At 50.9% G+C, this 13841-nt stretch overlaps 5 protein-coding genes across 5 annotated transcripts; 3 read left to right on the forward strand and 2 right to left on the reverse strand.

Moving 5' to 3' along the window:
* Window positions 1–2575: 2575 nt before the first annotated feature.
* Window positions 2576–3195, forward strand: CTAM01_13562 (uncharacterized protein; the record flags this gene model as incomplete). The annotated part of the gene is made up of 2 exons (XM_060529564.1): window positions 2576–2690; window positions 2828–3195. The coding sequence occupies 2 exons, from the start codon at window positions 2576–2578 to the stop codon at window positions 3193–3195; spliced, it is 483 nt and encodes a 160-aa protein (XP_060375821.1).
* A 251-nt stretch (window positions 3196–3446) lies between these two features.
* On the reverse strand, window positions 3447–5687 carry CTAM01_13563 (uncharacterized protein; the record flags this gene model as incomplete). The annotated part of the gene is made up of 3 exons (XM_060529565.1): window positions 3447–4379; window positions 4437–5137; window positions 5213–5687. The coding sequence occupies 3 exons, from the start codon at window positions 5685–5687 to the stop codon at window positions 3447–3449; spliced, it is 2109 nt and encodes a 702-aa protein (XP_060375822.1).
* A 766-nt stretch (window positions 5688–6453) lies between these two features.
* CTAM01_13564 (uncharacterized protein) lies at window positions 6454–7926 on the reverse strand (the record flags this gene model as incomplete). Its single annotated transcript, XM_060529566.1, has 2 exons — window positions 6454–7088; window positions 7143–7926. The coding sequence occupies 2 exons, from the start codon at window positions 7924–7926 to the stop codon at window positions 6454–6456; spliced, it is 1419 nt and encodes a 472-aa protein (XP_060375823.1).
* Window positions 7927–8120: 194 nt separating this feature from the next.
* CTAM01_13565 (uncharacterized protein) lies at window positions 8121–8345 on the forward strand (the record flags this gene model as incomplete). Its single annotated transcript, XM_060529567.1, has 1 exon — window positions 8121–8345. The coding sequence occupies one exon, from the start codon at window positions 8121–8123 to the stop codon at window positions 8343–8345; it is 225 nt and encodes a 74-aa protein (XP_060375824.1).
* A 3323-nt stretch (window positions 8346–11668) lies between these two features.
* Window positions 11669–13733, forward strand: CTAM01_13566 (sugar transporter; the record flags this gene model as incomplete). Its single annotated transcript, XM_060529568.1, has 8 exons — window positions 11669–11693; window positions 11752–11827; window positions 11905–11950; window positions 12015–12525; window positions 12581–12835; window positions 12934–13343; window positions 13397–13466; window positions 13522–13733. The coding sequence occupies 8 exons, from the start codon at window positions 11669–11671 to the stop codon at window positions 13731–13733; spliced, it is 1605 nt and encodes a 534-aa protein (XP_060375825.1).
* Between the last annotated feature and the right edge of the window lie 108 nt (window positions 13734–13841).

Raw genomic sequence — 13841 nt, forward strand, 5'->3', positions numbered from 1 at the left:
TCCTCGAGAGCCTGACGAAGCTGATCTTCGGTATATTGAGGCATTATATATAGAAGAAGACATGTGCAAAAGATGAGCCCATTTGGACGCGAATTGAAAATGTTGTGATAAAAGGAGGTTGGGGGTGGGCATTGGGTTGTGGTGGATTTTCGCGTTTTTGTGGGTGCCAGAAACAGGGGGGTGCCAGGAAGTGGGTATGTTGACTTAACAGGTAAAGCTAGCTTGCTGAACAATCCTACCTCATAAAGGTACATAAGGATATAAAGCTCGGAGGCTTGTAACGCTAAGGAACCTGCTATACTGACTTTGTCGCGAAATAACTTCCGCGCGCAGCCGAAGTAGTTTAGATATGGCCAAAATCGATGCTTGCCTGCTTCAAATCATTAGACGGTGCATCGTAATACCATGAGCCTTTCAGTCGTGGAGGGTCACCAGGTATTACTACACTTCCAACGCCCTTGGCAGGCAGAAAACCTTTACCCACATCACGCATCATCATCAAAGTTTTTTCCCATTGAGTACTGAAACAAAGGGGGCTATTATGGGGGTTAATATGTGAACAGTCAAGATTCTCAGTCTCTCAAGTGCCTTGAAGAACCTTCCGCCTGAGCTCGGAATGCGACTGGTTTAGGCATGGACGCATTGGCGCTCCGCTGAGTGCCATCAACAGGAATGCCCTCGCACCGTCGGGATAATCTTCCATCTTCCTTCACTTAACAAAAAACCATCCAATGTCTGCAATAAGACATCATCTATAGGTATACAAAAAATGCCGCGCGCGAAAACTTTCAATTCAGACTAAGGAAGCCTGGAAACAAAAGCGCGCAGATTATCTACTTGCCGTGTTCCCGAAGAAACAACACTTACATTATTCAGGGTCAGCAAAGTTCGCCGGATCGCCTAGTAACCGTCTATTCAGGATGCCAAGTGCCGTGTTCCTGAAAGACAGCTCGGGCAGTTGCGGGCGGGAACGAACTCTCTTCTCTATCGGATGGACGTTGCGAAGAGAGCCACGGCTGTCTTGTTGGTAAACTCATCAATTCCCAAGGCCCTCCTCTCTACTCATTTCTGCGAAATTCCACCGAAAGGTACCACTTCTCCGCACTCCCCTCAAAAAGTCCGCAATAGCAGTTTATGCGTATGCGCCGTGCCTTCAAGTGGGCGATGGTTGCGGGCAAAGTCCACTAATTAGGCTTTTTAACTCGGTTTCTTGCGAGCCTAACCGGGTTGCGAGGGGGACAGTCTGCTGTCAATGCCGAAAAAGGGGGCATCTTAGTTTCCCTGAGGAGTCATGTTTCTCTCTGGCTTTTGCTGACGCTCAAGGGAGGCTGGTCTTGTCAGCAGGGGCCTGGAAGCACTTTGTCCCCCCCTCACGTTAGAATTTCTCGCCTGCCAACTCTGACGCTCAGGAGCTTGCAACTTGGTGCGGTCCGGCAGTCGCAGTTTGGTAGGTGAGTGATCGCCTCCTCATAGCGTAACATTCCTGGCTGGTAATCTGCTTAAGATAGCCTTATGACTCGCAGATCTCTCACGTAGGAAGTTGTAGACGACTTGGCGTTGCTTGAGGTCCAGGGCCGATGGGCAAGGGGTTCTGCCCCGTAGCGCACCCAGAATAAAGACCCCGGCCGCCGAGCCGGAGATCTCGTCCTCAACTAGTGGCCGGATTGCTCAAGACTTGGGGCGCCGCCATGGCGCGCCGTGGCGTTCCGGAGCACCGGTTCAATCATACCCACCATCCCGATCTTTCGCGGTTCCAACATCCAAACTGACGGCTTGGCACTGCAATCAGCGCTTGGTGTCGCCCCGATTATGATAGCTCGATGACTCGAGAATAACCCAAATTCCCAAATCGCTCTTTGCTTGAACTCTGCACAAAGTGCTGGTTCTCGTATCTCTCTAAGGATCAAAGTATTGGTTCCCTCTGAGCTTCTCGCTTTCTTGCTGCGCGAACGCCCGAACCCCCAGACAGGGTTTGTCGCAGGTTTCGCGAGTTGTGACCACGTCCACAACCGTCCGCACCGGAAGCAGAGCGGCTCAAGAACTTGCGACGTTTCACCCGCGTGGATCCCACCAAGCTTGTCTTGCTTTCGTACCTGGAGAGCCTCAACAACGCTTGTTTCGCTCCAGGGATCACCCTCGGCTTATTTTCAACGATGGCAACTTGCAGTTGGTCGTGTGCAAAGAGAAGAACGGGGTACCACGTTAGCTCCCGTGGTTCCGGCCAACGGTTAGCCTCCGCAGACCGCAAGGATTATGGGAGGATGGCTTGGAAGCTATGATCGCCGGGTCATCAGCGTCGGATCATTGACATCTCTCTGTCAGCGACAAGGATCACATCGTCGTCGGGCTGAGGCCGAGTTGTGGTATTTGTAGTCGCAAGGCCGCCCATCTGGCCTTGACGCTGCATCGTCCGGTCTCTGCTCGCCTTGTCTCATCATTCATATCATCGTGCTGGTCACTCGTTTCTTTCAATCTTGTCTAATCCAAATACTGTTCTTTATTCAAAAACCGCGAGACTACCTGCACTTCCGCTTTCACAGGCCGATAAACAAACATCCCAAGTAATTACTTCAAGATGCGCGCTTCAATCACTGCCGCCACGGCGCTGCTCGCCGCTTTGGTTTCTGCTCATGGCAACATCGTCTCGTCTCGCCTCCTGCCCGTGGTGTCGGCGCCGCAATGGCTGCAGCGTGTGGACAAGCGAACGTGAAGGCCGTGACGGCCGATCCCACCATTCCCTTGGAAGACTTCACCAACCCTCCTGCAACATGTAAGCAAGCCTATGGTACATGAGCGAATGACCCAAGTTACTAACACTCTACCCAAGGCCAACTTGATCTATGCAGAGGAGCCAAGTTCGAGGACAACAAGGCCAATGTCCAGACCTTCAAGGCTGGACAGGTCGTCAACATGAAGGCCGAGATCCCGATCCCCCACGAGGGCCCCATGAATGTCTCCATTGTCGATACCGCAACCAACAAGGTTATCGGACAACCTCTCATCGTCTTCGACAGCTACGCCGACGAGAACCTCGCGGCACTGCCCAAGAACAACACCGACTTTGACATCACCATGCCCTCCAACCTGCCCGCGGGCACCTGCGCTCAGGCTGGCCAGTGCGTCGTTCAATGGTTCTGGGTTGGCACTGCGGCGAAGCAGACATACGAAAGTTGTGTAGACTTTGTTATGGCTTGAGCGATTAGAGTATTTTCGCCTAGTTATAGAGCAATGGGAGGTTTTTTGAGCGCGTTTGAGCACGTAGATCAGCATCGCATCCCTGTGAATGCTGTACCATTTTGAAGAGCTTTTTTTAGTACACTTTAATTGTCCATGACAAGGAATGCGAAACACTTTATTTCCCCTTGATGTAACAAAGCTTCGTGGCACCACTATTGTGTGTGATGACTTTGTCATGGACGATCAGTCACTCATGTTTAAAAATGACATCAAGACGTCCAATCCCCAAGTAATAGGTCGAGCGGCATATTTTCCATGAAGTCTATGGAAGATTCATTGAGCAGCATCCGCAGGCTTGGGTCCGCAGCATCGTCATCAAAAGCTGGTTGACTTTCACTATAGAAGGCAAAGTCATTCTCACTCGGCAGATCAGCAAAGTTCTGGGTCGGCGCGACAAAGTGGGACGCCGCCGGTCTCGCTTCAGCCTCATCTAACATTTGAGGAACCACGGATTGGAAGTAGGCTTGATCCAATCCCAAGTCCAATTGCGGTAGAAACTGGAACTGGTTGTGGATGCGATCCAGCATCTCCAGACATCGTTTCGCCGATCTGCTCTTCTGCGCCAAGGTCTTTAAGCAGGCGCGTGACTTGGAGACTGAGTGCTGCCATGCAAGTCTGTCGGTTTGGTCTGTGGAAGTGCTTTTGGTGAGATAGTTTGCTTCCAGGACTAGAGTGGCCTGGAAAAGAAAGTATGTCGCGTACCACACGATACCCTGGTGTAGAGAAACTTCATTCGCCATACAGAAAGTAGCAATATCATGAATGCTTTGCATAGCAACGTTCAGGCACTTCTCTTCCGCCTTCACTTTGGTGGGCAGGTAGCTGTGGTGTTGCTGACTGCCGCGCCAGAGGAGAATGCGAAGGTTCTGCTCTTTCCAGAGCACGACCGCTCGAGGCGCCCGGAAGCACGATGGGCAGTCGGTCTGGGTGAAATATGCGGGCAAAGCTTGTTCCCAGCAGTTCAGATCTCGGTCCATTGTTTCGGCCACTCTGTATTCGACTTTTGTTCCGGCGGTTTTTGCCAGTAGAAACTCATGATACACAGCATCAGCAATTTTGGCTAGCTTTGCTTGGGCGATAATTGCTGAGTAGGTAGTTGGGTAATTGACCGGTGGCGGAACCGGTGCCTTGAGAGGCAGTTCCTAGAAGAAATGAGCAAATAGGAATCAAAAGGATCGAAACTTAGGAAGACAACACACCTTATCGTCGATATTTCGAGGAATCCGGGTATCTATGAAATCTTCTGACATCGCGGGTGGCCTCCCGGTGGTGATGTTAAAACCACTCTCGAAACAGTAGATAGTCCAGAAGAGCTGCCGTCGCCGCTCATGTCCTAAAGTATCTTCTAACCCTGGAGGTTCGCGATGAAGACCTAAACCCAACGCCATTCTGTACGCCAAACCGCTAAAGTTGTAGCCAGTATTGGTCCTATCTCTCTTCTGTAGGTAGTTGCTCATAAGCAAAAACGCCTGAACTGTCTCGATGGTGCCAGACTCAAGCATCTGAAGAGACAGACTGGACCGCGCTGCGCTGTAGTAGCTTGACTGCAGATGCTCTGACTCGGTGCTAGAGAGCCAGTGGCCGATGGCTAAAACCATTTGATAGACGACACGCCATGGTGAGTTCGTGGGCCGTTGACGACGCCCTGCTTCAACCCTTTCTCTGAAAATCCTCTCGTGAAGAACCGGGTAGGAGGTATTGTAGAGTAGGAAGTAGGCATCGATCAACCGGCCAGCGATGTATGACGATGGCAGATCGAAAGGCTCAGGTACCGCGAATCCGGCTGAACTGGATGATCTACGTTGTCTTTTACGATGCGATGTGTGGTGGTGAGTGGCTGGATGCGCAACGTGGATCACGGAGTCGATCTCCCCAAGCAACTGGGAACCGGAACTGCTCCCTAAGAGTTGACGTTAGGCATCGCTCATCGGTCAACTGTCCTCCGCAGGCCATTCTAGAACATGGCTAGGCTTACCTAAGTAACCAGAGTCGTGGGTTGGTAGCATGGCCATTCCGTCATTCTCGTGGCCTGAAGATTTGAACTCTGGCGACAGCGACCCTTCGTGCCATTCGTAGCTATGAGGTGTGACTTCATCCGAGTCTCCCAGCGGGGAATGTAACGAGCCGCTTCCGTCATCATCTTCATTTCCTACTGACTCCTGCTGGTTCTGCGTCTCTCCGAGGGCTGAATTGATGTCAAGCTCCGGGTTCAAGGATCTGATGAGATTCTGGAGCTGCTTGCACCGGAGCTCGGCTGCGTCGAGGTTCTTCCGGGTCAAAGGCGTCCGATCAGGGGGCTTCTCAAAGCTGCACGTCTTGCCTGTTTTGGCGCAGTAAGAACATGGGTCGTTGGCTGCGCTGCCTCTCATGCATCGGCTTTTGCGCTTCTGGCAGTTGACGCAGGCCCGGACGGTGCTTGGATTGGGACATCGGCGGCTAGAGTTCGGCATACTTCGTTCTTCAACGTTCAGTCCCTGTCATGAATAGTTCGACTCATGTGGAACATCGGGGGCCAGAGGGCCGAAATTGAGCTCAAGTATGGTTTATCGTCTCTGCAGAAATCTCTCGAGGCTGCGTGGGACATCTCAGGTCTCTTTGGAGAGTCTTAAGATATTATCAAGCTTGCATACGCCTCATCAGACAAGTTGTCAAACTCCGAACTTTTGCTCTACCCCTCAAGACGTTGTCCTCGGAGCACAGTCGCCCGATGTACGCCACTCAAAAGCCACAAATGCGGGATGAATTGCGGGGGAGCTGGGTGGGGAATACGGCTTGCTTCACAGACCATCCCAAGAGAGACGGACATTGTCAAGAGCTTTGATGATGGCCCCGTTTGTATCAGCAGAGTGCTTCCGCATCCCAATATCATAGTACGCCAATATTGTCCGTGAACTGTAGAAAGTCGGCGAAGATGGCTGCGTAGATCAAATAATGTCAGGCTTGTTAGACTCGAAGTGCGACCCAAATCTTGCCATCTTCCTTGTCACGATTCTTATACTAGGAACGTGGCATGTTGACCATCAGGAACTGTTGGGGCGGGAACGTGCAAAGTGTTTTAGATATTCTTTTCATTAATATTAATTATTGCTTGATATTTGAAGTCTAGAGCCAAGAGTCTAAGAAAAATTAAGGAAATCACCCCCTATCACTAAAACGCCACGCCATCTTTCTAATGTTGAGATATGAAACCATAACGAAGTTAGTTGCTCGATTCGCTTATGCAGGGATAATGATCAAATCAATGATAGTGCAGTAGCTGAGAGGTGCAGTCGCGGTGGAGAAGGCGTAGATGTGCTGGCCAGAGCCGGTGTTGCCATCGCCAACCTTGCTCGCCTGGCGGATGCAGAACTGGTAGGCCTTGCCATTGGAGTTCATGAAGACCTGGGAGTTGCCGTTGGCGAGTGTGGTGTAGGAGAAGATCTTCATGGCGCTGCTCTTGTTGTTGGACCAGTAGAGCAAGCTGTAAGTGGACGAGGTGTCGATGTAGTAGTAGGCGTTGTGAGTGACAGAGTAGAGGCTGCCGTCTGCGGCCACAATGAAAGTCTCACGGCTACCCTGCTTGTACCAGTTGTCGGTCATGTGGGTGGCATCGTCGGACAGGGCGTACTGGGAGTTGGGGTTGACGATGGGGTTGAGGCTGAGGTAGCCGATGGTACCAGTAGGAGCGCTGGCGGCGACGTTGATGGTGGTAGTAGAAGTGACAGTCTGGACGACGATGACGGTGCTGGTGGCTGCAGTGGTGGTGCTCAAAGCCGCGCCGCTGGTGATAGTCTGGACAGTGGTAGCGGAGGCGGTCATGGTGCTGGTTACGGGGGTGGCGAGCAGAGAGCAAGCAGAAGAGACGACATCGGCTGGAGATAGCAGTTAGTATCAAGCGGGTTGAGACAGAGGAGAATGAAACATACCAGAGAATCCGGAAAGACCAGCGGGGGTACCATCGCGGCGAGCCTTTCTAAGAGTGGTGGTGTTGGAAGGAGTGACATCGGGAAGGGCAACAACATCGACGAAGTTTCCGTCATCATCCTTGGTACCGTTGACGAGAGGCTCATCGCGGGCCCAGAGACCACGTCTGACCTTGATGGAGTGGTCGAGGGGAGTGGGATCATCGTGGAGGCAAGTAGTGGTGGGACGGGGAGGCAGGTCACGCTTGAGCTGCTTGGTGACGGCAACCAGCTGGGTGGTGGTGCTGTAAGAAGTGGTCAAGGGAGTGACAGTCGAGACGACCGTGGTGGCAGGGATGGTAGTGAAGTCAGTCTCTGTGGCGGTGGTGACCGGGGTCGTGTAGCCGAGGAGAGAAGAGCAGTAAGGCTGAAGGCTGGAGGTGACAATGGCAGAGCTGGCACTGGCGACGGCGCAGGGGATTCTGGGCTTGCCGGCATCCGTGGCGTTGGTGTAGGAGAAGCTGTAAGAGATGGTGTAGTGGTCACTGCCGCGCCATTGGCCGTTGTTGACGGCATAGCTGTTGTCCCAGGACTTGGAGTACAAGGAGCAGTACTGTCCCTCGGGAGCCTTGACCTCGGCGACGACACTGGCGGCAGCAGCGTTGGCATCGTAAGGAACGATGGTCGGGGTAGCACCAACGGGGACGGTGGTGTGAGGCGGCTCGGGAGCATCGTCAATGACCTGCCAGACAAGGTCTTGGGCCTTGGCGAGCGCGACAAAGGCGCTGATGATAGGAGCAGAGCGCATTTTGAATGATCTCTGTCGAACTGGAGAAGTCGATCGAAAGAAAGAGCTTTCAAGGATCGGAGCTCAAGGTGTTAAGAGAGTGAAGAGGAGCGAAGAGGCTTGAGTTGACTGATGAGATATTTCGTCGATAATGGCGGATATCTCAGTTCTTTATGTACTCATCCCACGAGGCCTCTGACCTCGTAGTCTAGCCAATGCTTTTCACTCTTCAGTTCGCCAATATCGCACTTGCGACGACAACAGTGCGCAGCTCTCTCCACGGCTCGCTTCATCTTCACGATGCATACAATAGTGTTGATGCTGAGTGCTCATTTCCACATCACGCGGCCGGCAAGAAGCGGTGGACGACTAGGCCCGGAGCTGGACCACGGAGCTGTACCATGGGATTGGGAAAGGCGGCCGTGTCTTGTTCGCTCTAAAGGCCCTTGCTCCCCTGCTAGACAGCATTTCCAGACTGTTGGTAACAGATTCTGGACCCCTAAGGCCGCACAGATGGCTGTATTGGGCTTGAGTCGCTGGTGTTCTTGGGTCAGGTCGATGATAGATCCACGTGGGTTGAGCGTGTAGCCGCCTTGCCCGTTGCTAGATTGAGGAATTCAGCTCGCAACGGGAGTTGTAGCTGAGAGTCCACGGACCCAAAACAGCAGATTTTACCTAGCTCAACCCCTCGTGCCTGGTGGAGATCCCCAGCTTGCGTAGGAGTCTGGACTCGGATATGCAGGGGTTGTCAGCAGGGGTAACGGGCGGCTGACGATCAATAGTCCAGCAAAGTGGTGAGAGACCGCTTGTTGACCTATGATGTTGCTTCGGCAGATGAGAAAATTTGAGGGACAGTCCCTGACTACTCTGCATCGTAAGGCGCTAAGCGAGTAGACGCCATGCTTTTGTTATGTTAGTCCTACGGTGTTACCGACGGAACGGACGACGAGGATGCGCTGTGCTCCTATCGCATGTCGCCGATCAATCTATTGAGCAGCTAAGACCAAAATAAGCTTCCTGGGAAACCCAAAAAGATGGGAAAGCGATTATCGATGTAGTTCCACACAAGTGGATGCCGGGGAGAAGTCTGGAACAAAGAAGTGCACAGCATAACATGCCTAGGAAACATTACGCGATCTTCCCGCTCGGATTTTCCCATGAGTATTCGGAGGCATCCAAATTTTCCGGTGCTTCTCGACTAGAGTAATATTCGATTGAGCTGATCAGGTGAATTTCAGCTTCGGATATATTACTGTTTGTGCCACAAGCTTCACTGTTATCAGATTCTCGGCCAGGAGTTGGCCTTTAGGACAGAAAATGCCTCAAAGCATCTTAAGACATGTGTTCATATCGTCAGTTGACAGGGTGTTTCCGGTCTTGCTTTTTGATGAACCCTCATCTAAGTACATCGAAATTTACTATATTTCCGATCTTACATATAAGGCCATCTAAATTCTAAAACTTTGCTCAAGACTGAACTGTTGCGATGATGAAGCAGAAGCCATGCATCAATATTACCACAGCAGTTGCCACTCAAAACCGCAATCTATGTGCGAAGAAGCGAAAAAGCAGAAGTGAAGTTATCATGAGGTCCAGAAAGGGCAAGGTTCGCGCCGATCGTGGCGCCGGTCTACACTAGACTGCCGCGAAAGCGAGTACGGAAGAAATTTTGCCGATCTCGACTCTGATTGCACAGATGATGAGTCGATGCCAGGTACTAGCGCGACTAGTGACAGTCCGGCTGAGCACTTGTGCCCAAGGAGGACTAGACCCAAGTGTTCCTGGCTTCATGGGCTTGAGGGCGTCGCCATCTTCGGGAGGCCGCGCGGTCGCTTCCGTTACATCCGCTTTCACAAAAGCCATGTTGAAGTCGCCTACTTCCGCTTCCTGAACGGTTTCGCGGCTTTTCTCGCTCAAGTTTGAACGACTCTGATCTCGCTTCACACACAACTACCTACGAAGGACAGCAGACAGCATGCCACTATTGCTCGCATGTATGTAAGAACGTGAACGACTTCGAGGGAAAGCACCGGAACGAGCCGACTTACCTCTCTTACCTTTGCTTCATGATTTTGTACGAAATTTTGCTGTTCCCTTTCAGTGCACGAGCCCAGATAGAACGCCGAGCTCGGCACCCACTCCCGCCCTTCGCCGTTTCGACTTGGCAGCCTAGAATCTGGTGGCTTGAACTGTCAAGCCACAACGCCTGATGAATAACGCAATGAGGAATAGACGCAGTTCCATCGGCAGGGGCGACAATATTGTGGCTTGCTGTCAGAGTGCTAAGCCAGAAAGACTATGAAGTACGACGGACAAAAGCCTCCAGTCTGTTGTATGCCGCGCGTATCGATCGGCATCTCGATGATGAAGGATTAATCCAAAATAGGTGAGGTTTTCACAAATAACATAACGCTCGAAAAGGGCCAGTGCGCGCAGCATTGCATTTTGTGACTTCCTAAGTTGCATGCCTGGTGTCCAAAGTCGCCATGTTGCGGTGTGGCTTGGATCACAGGCAGAATCAGATAATGAGGCATTAAGGGGTTGACGATAGTTACCATAGAACAAATTGGTTTTATCGCCTAGGAAACATGTGTTTTAGGGGAGTCCCTCATTAACTTCCCAATGGAATACTTCTTTCTTGCAAACCCATGAGGTGTAATGGGCCATAACTTAGCCTCTTCAACCTACCATCATCTAGCGAATTAAGCAATATTCGATTTTGGAGAAACGTGAAGCAAATATCGTAACACTACGAGATTATTTTCTGGATATGGTCCTCCGCATCTTATGTATGTTCCTAAACGTGAAGGGAAAAGTGTGCCGCCTTCTCCTCCTGCAAAGACTTCTTTAACTCACCCAACACGTGTATGGTCAAAGGATCTGTGGCCATGATGTTGAATCAGCGGCAGAATTGGCGTCACCTTCAATTTTCGGTCATTACGATAGATCGAACATTACCTACCTAAGCTGTGCACACAGTGCATCCGGGACCAACGGCATTGGAAGGGAGCTTGATGACACCAGACTTCCTGCCTACGATATTGTCATCTTTGACTACTAGACCAAAAGGGCATCTTTGTAAAGGCTTCTACCAGAGCAGCTGGAAGTAACCCTAATGGATCGTCATCGGGAATATGTTGTCTTGAAGTGTTACCAACACGATGGGAATTAGTCACACTAAAAATGAGTCTGGAGCTAATTGACAAGAATTTGCTCGAGTTTCACGTCAAATCGAATGTGTTCGTAACCTAATTTAGGCGGGAGACAAACCGAGGCTGCGGTAACCACCGCTCTCATTGTGAAGTCCAAAGATGGAGCCGTGACATAAGTACCTTATGACATTAAGACCAGGGTGTTGAACCCAAAGCGGGGTGAAAGTTGATCTTTCTCGGACGTTGATGGAAGGATTGGGTCTAATGTTAATGAAGAAAGCATGTCGGGTAGAACAACGCCGACGAACTACAAGTTGGAGTCATCTGATGAAAGCATCCTCGTCGCCTCCACCTTCGGAGCACAGCGCGCCGACAACAAGATTCAGGCTTGCGGCACCGTAGTAGCATCCACTTTCCCCAGTTTCCCCGGTCGTTGCAGGAACCCCAGAGAGTCTGACGTGGGTCGTCTGGGGGGCAATTCTCCGATGATGTGTTACGTCTTCTTCATGTATAATCATACTCTTTGCTCCTGCAGCTGCAAGTCCTGACCTCTTGTTTCTTGGACTATCAGGCTCCTACTTCTACCTTATTAATAAGATACTATATTCGACATGGAGATCTCGTATGGCGCAGCTGGTAATACAAACCCAAAGTATTGGCCTGAATGACGAGCATCACTAAACATCATTACTAGGCTACAAAGGTCTCGTTCACGAGCCATACATCTTCTTTCTCGCATGTTTTGCAAGCATTGGTGGTGTGTTATTTGGGTAAGTTTTCACGCGGACTCCTGGCCTCTTTGATGAAAAATCAAATTGAAGTGCAAGACTGATTGAGGCTCCTCCAGTTACGACCAAGGCGTAATCAGTGGCGTTCTGGTGATGAACAATTTTGTCAGTCTGCGTTCAACTCCTTTGCCGCCCGTGGGTCTCAACAACCTAACGTCTATCCCTACAGGCCAAACAATTTCCAACCCTCTCCGAAGATGCGACTCTCCAAGGATGGATGGTGGCAGTACTCACACTGGGAGCAATGGTTGGCGCATTGGTCAATGGCCCAATTGCTGACGCTCTATCTCGTCGCTGGACTATTCTCCTAGCCAACATCATCTTCCTCATCGGCTCGATCATCCAAGCTGCGTCGATCAACGTTCCCATGATATTTATCGGCCGCTTCATTGCCGGGTTGTCGATCGGCCAGTTGTCCATGGTTGTTCCCCTATACCTGAGTGAGCTCGCGCCGCCAAACCTTCGAGGAAGTCTGGTCGCGCTTCAGCAGCTTGGCATTACAGTGGGAATCATGATTGCTTTTTGGCTAGATTACGGTACCCAGCATATCGGAGGTACAGGTGACGGCCAGTCTCCTGCAGCTTGGAGACTCCCGCTCGCTCTCCAATGTGTGCCCTCAATAATACTAGGAGCTGGGACCTTCTTTTTACCATACAGCCCGCGTTGGCTTTTGATGAAAGGTATGAATGATCGAAACCTTAGGCGATTAGCCGTATACTTACGTTAAACTACTAGATCGCGAGGAGGATGCGCTTGCCACCCTTGTCCGCATCCGGCGTGTCCCCCCAACAGATGCTCGGCTTAAGCTCGAGTTGACAGAGATCAAGGTCGCAGCCCGATTTGACATCGAGACAACCGCCGAGTTGTTTCCTGGCGTCACTTCACGCCTGAAACTCACGTTGGAGAGATACAAGTCGCTATTCGTTGTTCGCCATCTCAATCGTCGCTTGGTGATTGCCTGCCTCCTTCAACTCATACAACAATTTACCGGTATGTCCCATATCTGAGTTGATTGTACTACTTGGTTGTATCCAAAGTCTAGTGGTAATCTCGGCGTCTTCTTAATGTATGACTAACAAGAAGGCGAGGCATCAACGCTATCATCTATTATTCGCCGACAATCTTCCGGAACATAGGACTCTCAGACAACTCCGTAGATCTACTAGCAACTGGTGTCGTTGGGGTCATTAACTTCTTCTCCACCATCCCCGCCATCATGTTCATGGACAGATGGGGGCGGAAGAAAGTCCTCCTCATCGGCGGAGTTGGCATGGGGGTTTCCCAACTCATTGTTGGAACTCTTTATGCTGTCTACAAAGACAGCTGGGCAAGCAATAAGTCAGCTGGGTGGGCTGCTGCGTTCTTTATATGGGCCTACATCGCCAATTTTGCTTTCAGCATCGGATGCGTCAACTGGATTGTGCCTTCGGAGATCTTCCCGCCTGGAGTCCGATCCCAAGCGGTTGGTCTTGCGATTGGAACCAATTGGCTGAGCAACGTAAGTCAACACGAAATGCTGATAGTCTTGCACGCAATGCTCACATTCAAAAGTTCATCGTTGCTCTCATCACTCCCCGAATGCTCGAGGCGATCACATTCGGCACATTCTACTTCTTCCTAGGTAAGTCAGAAACTCCTTGGACTGTCGAGTGCATGAGTTAATACTAACTTGTCAGCGTTCTGTGTAATTCTAATTGTATGGGTCTACTTCTTCGTTCCCGAAACCAAGGGAGTTCGGATCGAAGAGATGGACAAGCTTTTTGGTGGTAATCAAGGAGAGGCGGACATGACCAGAATGGCAATTATCAGGCAACAGTTGGGATTGATTCAAGGGGATGAGTTGACGAAAGAAGTTAGTATGGGAGTGAGCGAGGTGGAAAAGGCATGAAACATCGATATCTAATCTATTCAGTGTTCGACTCGAGCTACCAAGCTCTTAGAAGTTTGAATTAGTGATTAATGTCGAAGATAGCGTTATGTACTTGGCTACTTCGTA

This window comes from Colletotrichum tamarilloi (genome assembly GCF_030869305.1).
Source record: "Colletotrichum tamarilloi strain Tom-12 chromosome Unknown Scaffold_99.1, whole genome shotgun sequence".
In the NCBI taxonomy this organism is placed as follows: Eukaryota; Fungi; Ascomycota; class Sordariomycetes; order Glomerellales; family Glomerellaceae; genus Colletotrichum; species Colletotrichum tamarilloi.